Source organism: Pseudorasbora parva, chromosome 10 (assembly GCF_024679245.1).
Source record: "Pseudorasbora parva isolate DD20220531a chromosome 10, ASM2467924v1, whole genome shotgun sequence".
Lineage (NCBI taxonomy): Eukaryota > Metazoa > Chordata > Actinopteri > Cypriniformes > Gobionidae > Pseudorasbora > Pseudorasbora parva.
In genome coordinates this window covers 41,766,723-41,784,131 of record NC_090181.1, presented here as the reverse complement: position 1 = coordinate 41,784,131, position 17,409 = coordinate 41,766,723, and the positions used below count along the sequence as shown (strand labels likewise).

At 36.5% G+C, this 17,409-nt stretch overlaps 1 protein-coding gene across 6 annotated transcripts in view; it reads right to left on the bottom strand.

Annotated features, from left to right (window-relative positions):
* The window catches only part of ralgapa2 (Ral GTPase activating protein catalytic subunit alpha 2), a 253,571-nt gene that overhangs the window by 139,653 nt on the left and 96,509 nt on the right, over positions 1 to 17,409 (bottom strand). For all 6 annotated transcript variants that reach the window (XM_067456168.1, XM_067456163.1, XM_067456165.1 and 3 more), the window contains exons 5-9: positions 16,554 to 16,597; positions 16,269 to 16,449; positions 6,201 to 6,316; positions 5,954 to 6,092; positions 440 to 642 (exon numbers count right to left, since the gene is read on the bottom strand). In XM_067456168.1, coding sequence (XP_067312269.1) covers positions 440 to 642; positions 5,954 to 6,092; positions 6,201 to 6,316; positions 16,269 to 16,449; positions 16,554 to 16,597 — 683 coding nt within the window. The remainder of the gene's footprint in view (positions 1 to 439; positions 643 to 5,953; positions 6,093 to 6,200; positions 6,317 to 16,268; positions 16,450 to 16,553; positions 16,598 to 17,409) is intronic.

Here is a 17,409-nt window from a genome sequence, read left to right as displayed (position 1 = left end):
CCCAACCTTATTGTGAGGTTATGTAACACAAAATGTCATATTATACAACAAAACAAGATAAACCCTATCATCTGTGAGAAGGCCGGGAACCTGCCATCTTTGTTTGTAGCAATTTTTTTTCAAATCTTAATCTTTATTTCTCTGAAAACACACACATTAATGACAGTTGTTTTGGTGTTTTTTTTGTAATTGTTGGAGCTTGACAGCAAGTGTGGTATGGAAAAGATTAGCTTATAAAGTCTGCTTTTGTTTTGTTTTTTTAACAAGGGTGTGTGTAAGTGATGACAGACTTTTGGCTGAAATATGCCTATAATGTAGGTGCCAAAGATTTTTAAATTGAGAAAATTGATTTTAGTGAAACCGCTGCCTCAGATGATATCGGTTTAGTCAGTCAGGCATCTTAAATCTTGGGAATCCATGTTATCAAGCTTCCTCCCACCTGGATGATCTTAGGAAAGACCTCTCCTCCATTCTTAGAGCTGCTCGTGGCCGAGTTCACATACTTCTTCTCCAGGAAGAAGTTCACAAGCCACGTGATGAAGGCCACGCGGGGAGCCAGATACTGATCCCTGGTGCAGTATGTACTCTCGCTGTTGCGTGTCACTTGGATGTAGAGGGGCTTTGGTCTGTGAATGGGAAGATCTGAGAGACAGAGAGGGAAAATTCTAACTAAAAATAAGGAATAACAACAGTGTTTCCAGTTAATTACCTAGACAGTTTCATAATGAACTAGAAATATTTTTACACTTCTCATACTCTTTCTCTTTTGCAATTCTCTTGCACCATTGCATTGAGACAGCACCGTGACATGGCTTAATACGCTTATCGAGGCGAAAAGGTTGTCGTTTAATCAAATAAGCATATAATCTGGAAATGGCCCGGCTCACAGTGAATGCCCCAAACTCCATCTCTGCGTGTCCTGTGAGTTCAACATGCACTTCAGTCGAGTAATGTTCAATTTTCACATCAGTATAACTCCCAACTTTGTTGTAGACAGATGATTAAAGCATTTTTCAAGACTTTTAGAAATGAGAAGTCTGTTCTGCTGAAAAGAAACTCCCTGCAGGTTTCCATCAAAATAAAAGCTCAAGAGTATTATAAAAGTCATATTGTAAAGTAAATTAATGAATATACTTATGAAATTTTCAATATATGTAGTAGATATAACTATAAACATAATTATTACTACAATTTGTATTATTATTAAAATTGTGTGGCTTTCTAACAACACCAGTGTTGATGTCATGAGATACTATCACAGCTAAAAGAGGTTTGAGTCCACTTTAAGTCACCTTTCTTTAGTTCAATTTGGCCACTGAAAAGGTTTGAGCTCTTAATTATGCCTTCAAAGTGCATCAGACTGATGAACTAAATTTGAGCTTTAGAAAATGTTATTATGGGGGCCATGTCCACCCACTATAGTTTCAGAAAATCCTGTGAGAAACAATATAAGACAAACACAGTAACAAACCATGGAAGAAGACCAGCTCATTATACAGTGCCACCTGCCAGCCAACACAACCACAGAGTAATTCATCAGTTATAGTGCATTATGTATTGTCTTTGTTTATAGTGCTTGCCGATACGACAGCAGCCTTGGACTTTATATTAACATGAAGAAGAAGAAGTGCCATGGCATTTTTAATGACCACAGGGAGGACCTCGTTTGGGACTCTCATCTGAAGGATGGTGCTTGTTACAGTATAGTCTCCCCATCACTATACTGGAGCATTAGGACCCACACAGCACAGACTGCTGGCCTTCACAAACAATAATAGAAGTAGTCTAAATATTACATGATGTACATATATCTTCTGTGGAAGTCTCAGGACCAAAAATGTTGGTCCAATCATTGCATTGGGTCGAATGTGATGCATATGATGTCCTACCTGCCTGTCAACATATGTATTTCCATATCTTGGCACAAGATATTTGAGTTTGTATTTAAACTGGGTCATTTATGTAGTAGAAATGTGAAATTATTTTTGAATTTGGTGCCTTCTAGACTGAGAAAAGCCATAAAATGTATTTTTGGCTCATGTGGATAAAAGACAACAAGTCCTAGAATGCACTTGCTTCGCTGCCCTGTGAGGCCACTCCCAAAGCCACCGCCACTGGATCACTTGCCCACCACGCTCCTACCCAGGGCCGTGCACAGACATTTTGAGGGGCAGTGGCCCAAACCAAAAAAAAGGGGCACTATAAGGGGGTTGAGTATTATCTTAATATAGAGAATGAATAATAAACCTTTTACAATCAAACTGTAAATACAATTGTTAGGCTTTCGTGTTAATTAAATTTATGTTGTCCTAATTATTCTTCCAAAAAGTTGATTCCGTGGTAATTTGATCTCTTTTATATTTTTATTTTTTATTGGAGATTTAAGTAGCAAATGAGAATCACTAAAATTATTGAATATATTTTGAGACAAAGGTCTTGTTTATGATTTATGTAAATCATACGCAACAGTTTTTTAATAACAGAATATGTAAAAGTATTGTTTTTGGGGTAAAAGGCATATTTAACATGATAATAACCATGTCATGTCAACAAATGGAAGTCAGTCAGCTGTTTAAGATTCAGCTGGTAAATATCTTAAGTTGGGTGTCCATCTTAGAGGTAACATCATATTTATAATAAAAATATGATAATAATCATATCATATAATACAAATATATTTAGTTGTTACAACGATAAAACTTTATTAAATTATTATGGGATCTCATACATTCAATGTTTTCAGATTATTTACTTAAACATTTGTGTCTGTATTTTAAAAATATTTTTATATTAACATTTTAATATTTACTGAACAATAATTAATTATTTTATTCATCAAAATAAACAGAAAATGCTGCAAACGTTGCTAGAGATTTTTTGCACAAGTATGAACTTTTTTAAAAAATGAGCACATTATTATTAGGCAAGGCAACCTTATTTATATAGCACATTTCATACACAATGGCAATTCAAAGTGCTTTACATAGAAAGGAATTAAAATAGGGATAACAAATGCATAAGAAAAAGCATTTGTTTTTCTTATGCATTTGTTATTATTAGGGTGTGCTTTTGCCCCATTGTACCCTGATACAACTCATTTATATAATAGCCTGTATTGACGTATGTTATAGATACTAGTATTAACTCGTAAAATGGATTATGATTGGAAATCTATTTTACAGAAGTTAAAGAGTGACAAACTGTCAGCTAAATATTCAGTATTCAGTATATGACGATTTCCCCGCTGGCATGGAGCTTTGAATCCATGTTTGCACTGTTGAAACAAACTACTAATTCCGCGGATCAACCACTGTCTGTAATGTGGATTGTAGTTTGTAATATACCTGTTAATGGGACGACATTCTGGAACTGTCGTCTCCACAGAGAGAGGACACAGCCCCGCGATGCTGCGGAGCGAGCGGGAAAACACGGAACGGATTAGTGTAATTAGTGGATTTTTAGCGGAACAGAATGCTTTTATGGGAATCCTCTGAGGGTGAGGGAGGGAAGGGGGCAAGAAGGGCACCTTAGCCGATGAGGGCAAAGGGGCAGTGGCTCTAGCCACCCCCTGTGCACGGCCCTGCTCCTACCGTTGTTTTCATTTTCATAGTAATAAAATAAAATAAAAATCACTTTGCCCCGCCTATCCGCTCCGTTTACATGAAGCCGAGTGCTGTGAGTGCGATCCCACTGCGGAAATGGCTCCCTCTACTGGCTGTAGTCTTTAGCCTCTGGCCAAAGATTCCTCGGATGACGCAAAATTACGATATTTGCGTCATCGGAGGATTGGCAAAAACAAACAGCAGCTGCCTTTTACAGTTCATAAGAGCTTATGGTGTGTTCACACCAAGTCGTGACCGTGATATACAGATGGTAACCATGTAAGATCAAGCAAAAATCATAATCCAACGACTATCAAATGCAGTGGACCAACAGCACAGAAAGGAACAGAATTCTGGAAAGGAAGAGGTTGTAAAGACCAGAACTTTGTACTGCATAACATCACGGATCACGGAGTGGCAGACACAACTATACATCAACTTTTGCTGATTTCGAGGAAGCATCCACAGAAACAGCCTTTGGCACATCCTCTGTGCATATTAAATACCTCAAGACACCGTCCTTCTCATCAAAAATTTAAACAGCAACTTGCAAACAAATGCAAAGTTGGAAACAGCGACCAAGGCTTCCATGTGAGGCAAAGATGTGCAATGCCAGCACTCCTTTTCAACATTGCCATTGACTGTACGATGCAGAGAGTTACAGAAATCCAGCCAAGAGGCATACGATATGTGTCTCCCACACACACCAGCACATCCAAGAGAAGTCATCTTGCCTCAATACATTTGCTGAATAGATCGGCTTGACGATAAACTTGAAGAAGACAGAGGTGATGACACTCAACATCCCAAATCCCTCACCAGTGCAGTTACTATACGGAGAAGTGACCACAGAGTTCACATACTTGGGCAATAATGTAGACAGTGACATCAAGGCCAGGATATATCTTTTGAATGGTAAATAATGTTAGGAGAGCCCAGCAGTATAACAAAGACCAAGCTGAAGTTGTACCAGCGCTGTGTGTTTTCCACCCTATTATATGGCTCAGAGTGCTGGAGGATGACAGACAGTGACATGAATAAGCTCTCTGTTTTCCACACAAAAACCTTGAGGAGAATCTTGAGAATGTTCTGGCCAAACGTTATTTCAAATGAGCAACTACTTGCTCAGTGAGATCAAGACGACACTGAGACCATCATCATGAGAAAAAGATGGAGGTGGATTGGGCTCCTGCTGAGGAGAGAAACAGAAAACATCTCCTGCATAGCCCTTTAGTGGACACCAGAAGGCAAACACAAGAGAGGCAGACCAAAGAACACCTGGCGACGGACAGTAGAAAGACAGCTGAAAAGCCTGAACCACAACTGGGGTACCATCCAGAAGCTGGCCCAGAACAGACAGGAGTTGAGGACTTTTTTTGCTGCCCTACATGTCAGTGGCATAAAGGGCAGTAAGTAAGTAAGTAAGTGGCATTGGAGAGTGATCTGAAGGCAAGGTGGGATCTCATGCTTTTAAAGCTAAATTGCTTTTTTTAACCACACCGCATTGCCCTACATTTAATTGCTGCTTTCTCCGCTGTCTTTTTTGCTGTGTGTTTATTTTGTTATTGAGAGACAAGCGTGCAGCACATATTTACATATTCATCTAAGCCTTGCTCTCAGCAGCGTGGATGGCATCAGGATGTTTGTTAACAGCATATCACAACAAAGGTTTTTCCTATTTCTTTTTAGCACTGAGCAAAACGTTATGACGTAGACGTTATGTGTGTACGAGAGCAAGCACAAGCAAAAAGTTGCTAGCTGCAGTTTGCTTGATGGCCACCGGTGTCGCTAACAACAAGGGTTATTTAATTCCACATATTGCACCCTCAAGCCATCCTAGGTGTATGTGACTTTTTTTTTTTTTTTTCAGACGAATACAATCAGAGATATATTAAATGTCCTGGCTCTTCCAAGCTTCATTATGGCAGGGAATGGCAGCCCAAAAAAGTGCATCCATCCAATATAAAAGTAAACCATACGGCTCTGGAGGGTTAACAAAAGGCCTTCTGAAGTGAAGCGATGGGTTTGTGTAAGAAAAATATCCATATTTAAAACTTCATAAAGTAAGGACAAATTTTAATATAACTCCGATTGTATTCGTCTGAAAGAAGAATGTCATAGACACCTAGGATGGCTTGAGGGTGCGTACATAATGGGCTAATTTTCATTTTTGATTGAAATATAAAGTTTTTACTGAGAGACTGCGTCTGAAAATTATCAATATATGAGATAATGTATGACACTGAATTATTATTCATTAATACTTAAATCTCTTGGCTGATTCTTAATGAACAATTAATGAAAATGTGAGCTGCAGCTTTAAAGTGAAACGTTTCTTGTCTCAAACCCACCTAATTGTGGCTTGTAGAGGTTGGTGTGTTTTGTGAAAGAAGGGAAGAGATGAGGCAGGTAGTACTTCTTGAACAGGGAAAAGAGAAATCTAAAGCCCGTGTCCTGGTTCTCTTTGTTTTTCCAGTCCAAGCTGGATGCCTGTGGGATGAAAACAAATGTCAGGGATTTAGATTACATCAGCGCAGTCCAGTTATGAGAAACATACAGACTTCAGACAGAGCATTGGTGTGAGCAGCTCCACCTCACCTGGAGAACCATAACCTTAAGCACAATTTGGAGGACAGAACAGGTGTGGTCGTCTGCGACCTTCTCTCCGGGAACCGCAGGCAACAGTGGGGTGATTTCCTCTGGCACAATCTTGGCTACAACACCACAAGCAGAGTATGATTATTTAAAGACATCTGAAAGGTGAGGTGTGGTGTTTATTTTCCAGAAAGCACCAGAAAGATTTGTAAAATAGATACAAAAAAATGTACATTTTATTTGTTTGTAATTTATTTACAGTTTATTTATTTTCTTTAGTATTTACACTTTTTATCATACATGAATTTTCTAGTCTCTCTCTCAAATTTTTTTTATGATTTACTTACAAACAACAAGTTCTACAAGGGCTGCACAATTAATCACATATCTAATCGTGATTACGATTATGTAATTGTTCAAAGCCGCAATTAATAAATAAAAAAAATGAAGAAAAAAAAACGTTCCCTTTAGTTCCTGTCTTTATGAAGCCCCTCCTTCTGAAAAGCACAATGTGCTCTGATTGGTCAGCTGGATCAGTGTGTTGCGATTGATCAACCGCTTTGAGCGTGTTTGGGAAATGTCACGCCACTACTTCAATAACTAACTCAACCAGGCCCTGGCCCTTTATTTTGTGTATGCCCTGGGCAAGAATTATTTAAATGAGGAATATTGTGATGTATATATGTTCCTGGAAGAAAACTCAAGACTACAATGGAGGTGTTTCAGGGAGTTCAGAAACACTGACACTGATATAGAGAAGAACTCCTGCTGGAGGGAGCTTTCTCATGCTCAAACAGCAACATTACACACTAAAGACAGATGAACATGGAAAAGTAGTATAAATGAGCAGATTATGAATGAACAAATGGCTCACACTTTATAGGAGTCTATGCACAATAAACTGGGATAGAGATAGTGTTAATTTCATCAGACGAGATGAAATATGTTCGTCAACAACCTTTTTTTCCATGACTAAGACGATTGAGACGATGACGAGACTGCACCAATGTCCAAAATGCTGACTAAGACTAAATTAACATGCATTATTGTTGATGAAAAAGGACAAGACTAAATGTTTTGCATAAAAAATAATTTCAATTCGTCTCAATTTTTTCATCACGAGAGAGAGTATTCAGCTGATATGTCTTCAAAATATTCCGAAACGAGTTTGCACTGCTGTTGCTCAAGTACAGGTCTCAGGGTGCGTCTCAATCAGCTACCTAGTTCAGTAGTCAGGGCACTGTTGAGGGAGTCAGCCCAATGACTTATGTCGTGATCAGTGCCCTGACAACTGAACACGCTTTCAGGCTCTGACTCACGCTCTGTGTCAATATGACATTTAACCAATATTTGAGATGTGTGAAACTCTATTTGACTGAAATGGTATTAGAAATAATCTCAGAAATAATTAATATAAAAAGAGACTAAAATGTTTTAACTAAAACTTGACTAAGAAATATTAAGTTTTAGTTTGACTAAAACTAGACTAAAATGAAAAGACTTTTAGTCAACTAAAACTTGACTTACTAAAAAAGATATGTGAATGACTAAATATGACTACAACTAACAAGGACATTTAGCATAAGACTAAGACTAAATTAAAAATAGGTGAAAAAATTAACACCAGATAGAGAAAGCATTTTAACATCCAAAACATGGCAGTCCTCACCTTTCAAGTGAAAACAAATGAGTTATTTTAATTTTCATTATTTTTAAAAATCCACGACTCGCTTTTGCAAGATCTGTATCCGGCTTATGTTTTAACACATGGATTGTTTTTTTTTTTTTTTAGGTTGTCACCACAGCCTTTGTCACCGCAGAGGGCTGAACAACCTTCAGCGTGAATAGCTTGTGTTTCACTAATGAAATCTATTCAGACATGAAGCCGTCAGCACAGACAGAAGGAATATTCACCAATGTGAATACATACGAACACGTTCACAGCACTTTGAAATTATGGGTCATTACCAGTTCAAGGGCATCAATAAAATCTTTTCCGAGAGGAAACATCAAGGGAAATCATTCCTTTCAGCGTTTAACAGACTCTGACCTCCTTTTCTGAGGATGTTGTGCCGCCATTTGATTATTACACTCTAATACTAGATTTAAAGTGCCTTTGTGCCACAAAGAGCATTAATGGCCATCATTAAAAATCACATTCCCAGACAGAAACATAGTAGATGTGTTTTAAATGGTTAGGGATGAAAAGAATGAAGTTGCGTGCACAGAAAAATATCAGGGTTATTGGGTACTTCAGTTAGAGCAGTGCATGTACGGCATTCGTTCTGAGTTCAGCTGATTTGTTCAGGAGTGTCTTTGCATCTGAAAATGAGCACTAAAAGTCCTGCGAAATCCCAACCTCATGTTGTCATTCCCAGCAGTCACTACCTTACAGTGCTGAAGATTAACCGTCTCAGCCTCAGACAACAAATTCATGGACTGCAATATGTCGAATAGAGTTCTGCAGGAATGACATTTTTGTAGGCCAAAACACAGACATTTTAACACTTCCTGTTCCATCGTCAGTATCAGCAGGGTTTTTCGAATTTTGGTTAAATGCCTGAAATAAGGTCTGTAGTAAACACAAGCTCGATATATTTTTATGGATTATTTTATGACATTAAATACATCAGTAATACGACTTTAGGATTTGTTTTTAAAGCTCACAAGTGTCTAAATGGGACTACAGAGGTTGTCGAGGCATTTCAGGCTTTCTATAGACATGTTTCTCACGGCAGTGTGGAAAGCACTTCATGTTAGTTTTATTTATTTTTTAAAAGCCCAAGATGTTGTTGTTATTGTGAATAACAGTTTACAGTTAAGTAACAATGTCTTACTCTTATCTGTATGACCAAAAATGACAGAATATTTTAAGTTCTTTCAGCTGTTAATAAAAATTATGTTGGCGCGTTCGTCAACCCCAGAGAGTTAAACCTCATCAGGAAAACTCATCCGCTCACTAGTCACTTTCACAGCCTAGTCGTTTATAATCACACTCTTGCAAACTATTCAAACTCAAACTTTCAGGGTGAATGAAAGTGTGTTGTGAGTGTTAATGGTGGTGACATGGTGTAGTTTGTTTATCACCTGCGCTTACAGTAGCTTTTTACTTCTGCCGACTGTATTCATAAGTTATGTTCATTTGTGAAGATTATCATGAGGAAAAAAACATGTGTGAATTCATAAACTTTTGTTGATCACAGAGCCTGTTTTCTGCAACAATCCAAAACCCATATCCAATAATCATATTTGATTTTTGTCGAGGAAACCATGGTGAATTTACGAGTAAAAAAACACGTCATCACTGCACAAAAGTATAAAATATAAAAAGAGCTTTAGAAATGGCAAGCTCTGATCTGGATGTTCCTACTAGGGCTGCTCAATTATGCCAAAAAATCAATCATGATTATTCTGGTCAATATTGGAATCACGATTATTTACATGATGATTGGTAGGAAATATGATCAAAGATTCTGATCTTATTTCATGATGCATAAGTCATTTTAGATATCAATTAAATTTTAATATTATCGATACTTCAGCAAAATCTTATATTAGATTAACTAATGTAAGTAAAAGTCCTCAAAATCAATACATGTACAGTCAGCAAGACCAAAAACAGAAAGAAACTAATTACAAACAAAACCGGAAAGAAATAAAACAGAACAAAAATGCTAATTAAACAAACTAATTAAAAAAAAAAAAGTTTTCATCAGTTTTAAAGTTTTAGTTTTTATCAGTCATATTTCAAATAAAAATAACTTGCTTAGTTGAAAAAAAAACTTTTTAACTTATTTTATTCATTTTAAATCTATAGAAAATAGAGTGACTAAAGGTCCAACAAGCATTTAAAGAATGCACATTGTTTAAATCATTTTTAGTATAATTTTAAGAAAATGTCTACTTCATAATCAAAAATGTGAACATTAATGTTGCTTCCCCTATTATTACTATTAATTATTTTATTATTAATATTATTTAACCCAATATCATGTTTTTTATTTTACTTTAGTTTTTTATTATTATCTCTCTTCCTAGTATATGTGTGTATATACATACATACATATTCATTTATTTAAAAAGGGACAGTGTACATTAATCAACATTCAAAACAAAACAACAAAAATAAAGAAAACATTCTTAACTGTAATGCGTCAGAAAAAAACAAACAAAAGTTTTGGTAAAATGTATTGCTTCTGTTCAAGTCATATTGCAAATCACAGTTATACTTTAATTTAGCGTCCTTGATACACCTAATATAAATGACAATAAATTGTGCATAATTATATCAACTAACCGTAGAACAAACCCTACCACTGTAAGTGCATGTTGGTAATTAAAATTTCACAATACTTATTTGAGCAATTACAATGAAACAATGACAAATAAGGTGTAACCCAAAACACCGTGGCTGCTATTGAGGTGGGATACAGGTACGTTTACAGACCAGTTTGGTGGCATAGGTTTAAGGGTGGGTTAAGGTCAACAATGTAATTATATTGGATGTGTATGTATATGTGTGTGTATATTATATATTATATATATAATTCTCAATATCATATTGCATGGTTTGGTAAGGACCATGTGATATTTTAGTTTTTCTTTTTTAATAATTCGGCAAAAATGTCAACAATTCTGTGTTTTTCTGTCAACATGGGGTGCTGTGTGTACATTAATGAGAAAAAAAAATGAAATGGCAGCAATATAATAAAGAGTGAAACATTAGCACGCAGAGATGCTCACAAGTCTCAAGTCTCTTTATTATAATAAGTCTCTAAGAGTTGGATCCCGTACAGCGACCCATCCAGGCTGTGTAGAACACTGCAAAGCGATATATAAGGAATTCAAAGCATGTAATATGTTATTTTGACACTTGTTATTGGTTATGTTATTTGGTTTTGCTGACTGCAATTGCAAAGTCAAAGTGCTTTAAAGACAATGTTTGTCAACAAACAAAAATATAATTAAAAAAAATATTTCTGATCAAAAGAGAATATTATTTCTATTTTGATACAGGCGATGCTAAGTTATTAATACATCATCAAAGACAAATAATTATGATAGCAATGTATTTTTCCATAAGTCCGATGTTTTAGGGATTATAGTTTGGTAACGTTAGCTTGTAAGTCACCCACTACAACTAACAAGATGATAAGCCTGTGCGTGAATGTAGTTAATGTAGATTTACCGCTGTGATGAGCTCAATGTTACATGGAAGAACTTCGAAGAAGCAAGATTATTAAAAAATTATATTCCGTGTGGTGAACCTATGATAAGTGTACGTACGTCGCTCTTATTTATGTCAGATAGCCAAAATATCTCCAAACCACTGAAGTTGAGTGAACTTTCTTGTTAATGATATCTGTGTCCTCTAGGGCTGCACGATTTGGGGAAAATATATAATTTAAAATGCGATTATTGTTATTGTTATTTTTTACAAATGAAAAGTGTGTGTATATAACATTTTGTGTTTTTATATTAATGTGACTCAAAATAATTATTATGATTATTATTACTGCTAAAAATATTTTTAAAAATAAGAAATATTACCATTTTCATAATTACAAATAAAAAAGAGTACGTCAGAATAAATATAACAATATAATACTAATACTACAAGCTAACGCTGTGTAAACAGAAGATAGAGACGCTTTGATTAAACATGACGACAATAAACACGACTGCAGCAAAATATGGTGTATTTGAGTTCTTCAAGTCGTCAAGGGTATTTTCATACAAACATAGTGTATTATAATGCAGTGCTGATTGAGATAGAATACTATAAACACACTTGACTGACGATATGAAGTGAGGTAAAGCATGTTATTAAACGTTGTCTTTTGTTGAACAGGTTTATGAACGCTTCACTAGTTTGTGAAGATGTTTGACTCGTGTTGCTTTTTCAAACGCACGTTATAAGCGACTCAAACTTGCAGTCTTTCAGACGGAGCAGCGTTTATCACAGAGCCGCTCTTCGCTAACGCACTGGGCATTTATTTATTTAATTAAAATCGCAGCCTTTGAGCTTTCATAATCGCACACAAGCCAAATCGCGATTGCGGTTCGATTTCGATTAATCGTGCAGCCCTAGTGTCCTCAGAGCTGGTCATGAGCTCTGAATTTTCTTCACTATTCCTCATTTTTCTCGCTCCACTTCACTCCGCACCTCTCCGCACCTGTCAGCCACTGACTGTAAACAATACAGCGTAAAGCACCGAGAAGCCGGTCTGTGTGCATGTGTAGCATTAGGCATAGCGCGTTAACATTATATCGAGAATTTATCTAACAGTTGTTATCATTTTATGGAGGAAAATTATTTTTAATTATCGTTATCGCTTTATCACCCAGCCCTAATGGACATAGTAAGTGCATTCTATCAAACGATTCATTTAAATGTTAATATATTGTAGGGCTGAACGATATTCTGTTTTAACATCGACATCGCAATGTGCACGAGCAATAATCCCATCGCCAGCACATGCGATGTGAAGGGTAGTAGCCAGGGATGGAAATTAACTTTTTTGTCCACCGGCCACTGTGGCTGGTGGATTTCAAAATCTACCAGCCACTTCATGTTTTTACCAGCCACTTTCTTGTTTTTAACCGACAATGTGTAACTGCATGTGAAAAATTAATACTACAAGCTCTACAATACTTAAGCAGTTTATTTAATCTCAAGTCTCAATGAAATACTCTCTCTTATACACACACAAACCATGAACTGATATACATGTCATTAAATAAGTAGGGCTCTGTGCGTTTTTTTTTTTACCTGGATGGGGCATTTGGATGATTCGTGATCTTTTATGGCTTCCAGTTTTAGGTTTTTAGTCCCAACAATGAAACTATTCGTTTTGGCATCTTCTGAAGCGTGTTGACAACACACCGAGCAGAACATTGTCAGTAGGGATGCACAGAAATAAAAATTCTTGGCCGAAACCGAAGCACCAAAAGAAATTATGCTAACAATTAGTACCATTGCATTTATGGCTAATGCTGTGACTGTGTAACTTTACTAAAAATCAAGGCATTACGATTGCATAAATTAATATTAAAGTTTCAAATATTAATCAATTACAAATTATGCAAATATTTATTTAGCACATTGCAACAATCCACAGTATAAAATACAATTCAAACTAAAATGTTTAACTTGACCTCACTCGTGTGTACATTTAATAATAGCTAATGTACAGTAATGGCTTGCAGAAAGGTACAGAAATTCAATAAAGTAATCAAATGTAAAATAACTGCATATTTTAACTGTTTAAATTAAAGATTAATCCTTATTAAACTTACAAAAGCTATTCAAGAGCAGTGAGTGATGTCCTTTTGTTTGACATTAAACAGACAGCAGTAAAGGCTACTGCCCCTTTAAGACCTGGTGCAGGGATATGCTCTTCTTTCTCGACTGTATAACGTTCACTTAAGGCATATTCAGACTGTGTCTGCTTGGATACTAATCAAGATGGACATGTTGACATACTTTTTGTGTGAGTTTGTCCATTTAAGCGCAAGACTTGAAAGAGAACTCAATATTTGTGCGCTGTGAGACGAGTGCGCGTTCTCGGATGATGCACAGTGACGGATCTTCTTTCAGCGCGCGCGAGTTCGTATTCGCGTCTTCTGGTACTACATCTGGGTAATGACGGCGAAAACGACGGTCATATTCGGACATACGGCCGCACTCGCATGCATTGAACAAAAGAGGGGAAACAGTATGCTATTTTTATTTACCCGCCACGGTGGCCGGTAGGTGAAGCGAGTTTACCCGCCACAACTCAAAATCACCCGCATTTGGCTGGTGGCGGGTGCTAATTTCCATCCCTGGTAGTAGCCCATGGTGTATTAAGAGAACGGTAGCACAGTAAACACAAGTTTGTTGCTGGGGTGACACACGTTCCGCGTGCCTGCACAGTGAAAATGCGCGACAAAGAGGATCCGCCGCAAAAAAAAAGAAAAAAAAGAAATAAAAGATTTCGTACTAGAAATTCCCTTTTTGGAACTATTTTGGCTACAAGAAGGAGGATGTTGAACAAAAAAAGGTACTTTGTATGGAGTGTCTTGTGGCCACAAAACAAGAAAACACCAATTTGTCTGATAACTTAAAACGGCACCACAAAGCTCTTTACGACGAATACAAAGCAGGGCTCGACATTAACGCTTATCCGGAACAAGTGGATTTTTTGAAGGGACAAGTGGAAGAGAATTTTACTTGCCCGACGGACAAGAGGCTGATTAAAACAAAAAATAACTAGCGATTCACCAAAATGCAATGTTTGTGCATTCATTTAGTGAACGTGGCGATCGATAGTGGATAATAATATAATGAACTGACGATGATAAGGTCGTGCTGTTGGCGCTCGTGCAGCCTCTCGAGGAGAAATTACAACACTTGAGCATTTTCCTGAATATCATCACTAGACATGTGCCGATTTTCGATAATGCGATTTATCACGATAATGAATATGCACGATATTGTTATCGTGGGCACTTTAAAATATCGTAAATAATAATTTATTAACAATTTATAATTTTTTTTTATAATGCATTCAAGAATACTTTGCCAATCAACCGTATAAATGCTCAACACCGCTGTATTCTGCGTCAAAGGGACATGCGCTCAGATATAAACAAGCCCAACGTGCGTTTGCACATGACTGAATGGGTGAAGGAGACGCGCTGCTGAAGTGCCGCTCAGTGACAGCAGAGGGCGCTGATGAACTGCAGAATGCGGCTGTTACCCCGGGAACCCCGCAAACAAACAAAAACCGCGTGTAGTTTTTAAAACATCCATTAGTTTTTGTAATCTCAATGTTGTTCATCAAGCACCAAATACTTAATAGGCTATTTATTTTCAAACTTAAACATTTTTATGTTTTAATCTGGACTACAACATGCCCTAATAATTAGAACGTTCTGTTATTGTTCAGTAAAACTTTGAGACATACAACTTCATTAGTTAACATGTTAATTCATTATTACCAAACTGACAATGAAAAATACTTATAAAGAATGAATAATTCTATGTTAATTTCTTAGTTACTGTTTAATAACATTAAAATCAAAATAACTTTGTTAATGGACCTAAGATAAAACTAACAATGATCAGTATTTCTTAACCAACATTACCAAAAACATTATACTTTCTGTACCAAATGTAGCTATTGCTCAATCTTAGTGAATGCATAAACTAATGAGACCTTATTGTAATTTGTAAGCATACCTGTTGTTCTTTATAGCCTATTTTTTTTTGCAATTTAATCTGTTTGAAAATTGTACTTCTACAGCTCTGAAAAATATCAAGAGACCACTTAACATTGATTTCTCAATGAGGGTTCTCTTAATTTTTTTCCAGAGCTGTATATATTTTGGTGCATTATTGTATTTAAACATTCAGTTATTTTTGTTCTTACAAAAATAGTTCTTAAAGCTGTTATGCTATGGCAACACTTTTTTTTTGCAACTTATTTCAATATCGTGATAATATCGTATATCGTGATAAAACTTCATCAATTAATCGCAACATGAAAAATTGATATCGGCACATGCCTAATCATCACGACTGAAAATGACACTGATTTCATATGACAGTTCCATAAACAACTAATTAACATTCACTTAGTCACTTACATTATAGATGCAATATTTAGTGTTTTTGTTAACAGCAGCGAAAACCGTTCACAGCAGAACGGTAACGCGTCTCACTCACAGCAACAAGTGTGAACGATTCAGCGTTTGAATGAACGACTCAGTGACTCGCCCATTAAGACGGTCACCTGCTGCCACCTACTGGAGGTTTAGTTTCATGTTTGCACATACTTTCCAACATTTCTTTTTGTCACTTGTAATGAAGCTTGCTTATTAGTGAAATTATCAATTTCATGGAATGGTAATTATTGACTTTAGCCTGGATTGATGGCTCTCAATATCGCAATATATATTGTTGGGCAAAAAAATATCACAATGTAATTTTTTTCCAATATCATGCAGCCCTGGTATATTGTTAAAGACACTTAAAATAAAGTGGGTCCACGATTAGTTGTGTATGTCGATGTGTGTATATGTTACCGTCAGGCGGGTTGGAAAAGGGGTTGTATATGATGGTGTCCAGTGTGCAGGGTCCTCTGGATGAGGGTACAGCAGGGAATCCTGGGATCAGGCAGGCGAATATGAGGAGCTGCTCTTCTGCACAGTTACTCTGCAGAGCCTCTAGCCAGAGCAGGAACAGACGCATGCCCTCACAGCGGATCTGCACACACAAACATAAAACACATTTCCTCTGGTTACGCCCGTATCTGCAGCAGACATTCAGAAAATCCTTTTGGATGTCTTCTGATTCATAAATTCTCCTACCTTGAAAGAGTTTCCAGTGTGCAAAAGTTTTTTGAGTATAGAACCTATAAAAGAAAAGTGTTTGAACACACAATCAGTAAGTCAAGTCACCTTTATTTATATAGCGCTTTTTTACAATGCCAATTGTTCAGAGCAGCTTCACTATGTTAACAGGAAAATAATGCAGTGGAATTTGATTCGGCTGTACAGTAATGTCATCCAGCTCATTTATTTTATCATGTAGTGTCAATGCTGGTAGATCGGAAATATAGTTGAAATATAAGTGTCCCCAACTGAAACTTGATCATTACACTGCAGAAAACTCCAGCCTTATGATGCACTAACCTATTGACTATGATCAAGAAATGTGATGGCTGATACCCTCTGGCGATAGAGGTCTTATATCTTGGTTTATCTTGGTATGAGTCATTTTATATCATCATAAAATAAACAATTTAATTTTTAATTTTTATTTTTTTTGCGTGAAATGCAACCATAACATGTTTTAAATATTACACAACTCAGTTACCTAGATTTTACTTTTTATCAACTTGATGGACACAAGCCAAAATATTATTTATAACAAATGAACTGGCACCATCGTAGAAACTGTTTCACAAGGGATGCACTTGATTAAAATCACTTTGAAAAAGAAAAGCGGTCGCAGAATTTAACGCAACAATCAAGCAACTTCAGTAATATTCAGAGGGGGTTGCAATATTTCTAAATTGCAGCAGATTTTGGGCCTAGATGTGCTGTGTGACGTCATCACAACACACATTCAGACAAACCTCAGATTGAAGTAGGCTATATGTGTTGAACTTGAGTCGATAGATAACCTTTGTTTGTGCAGTTTCTTTAGAAACGCATCAGTCAG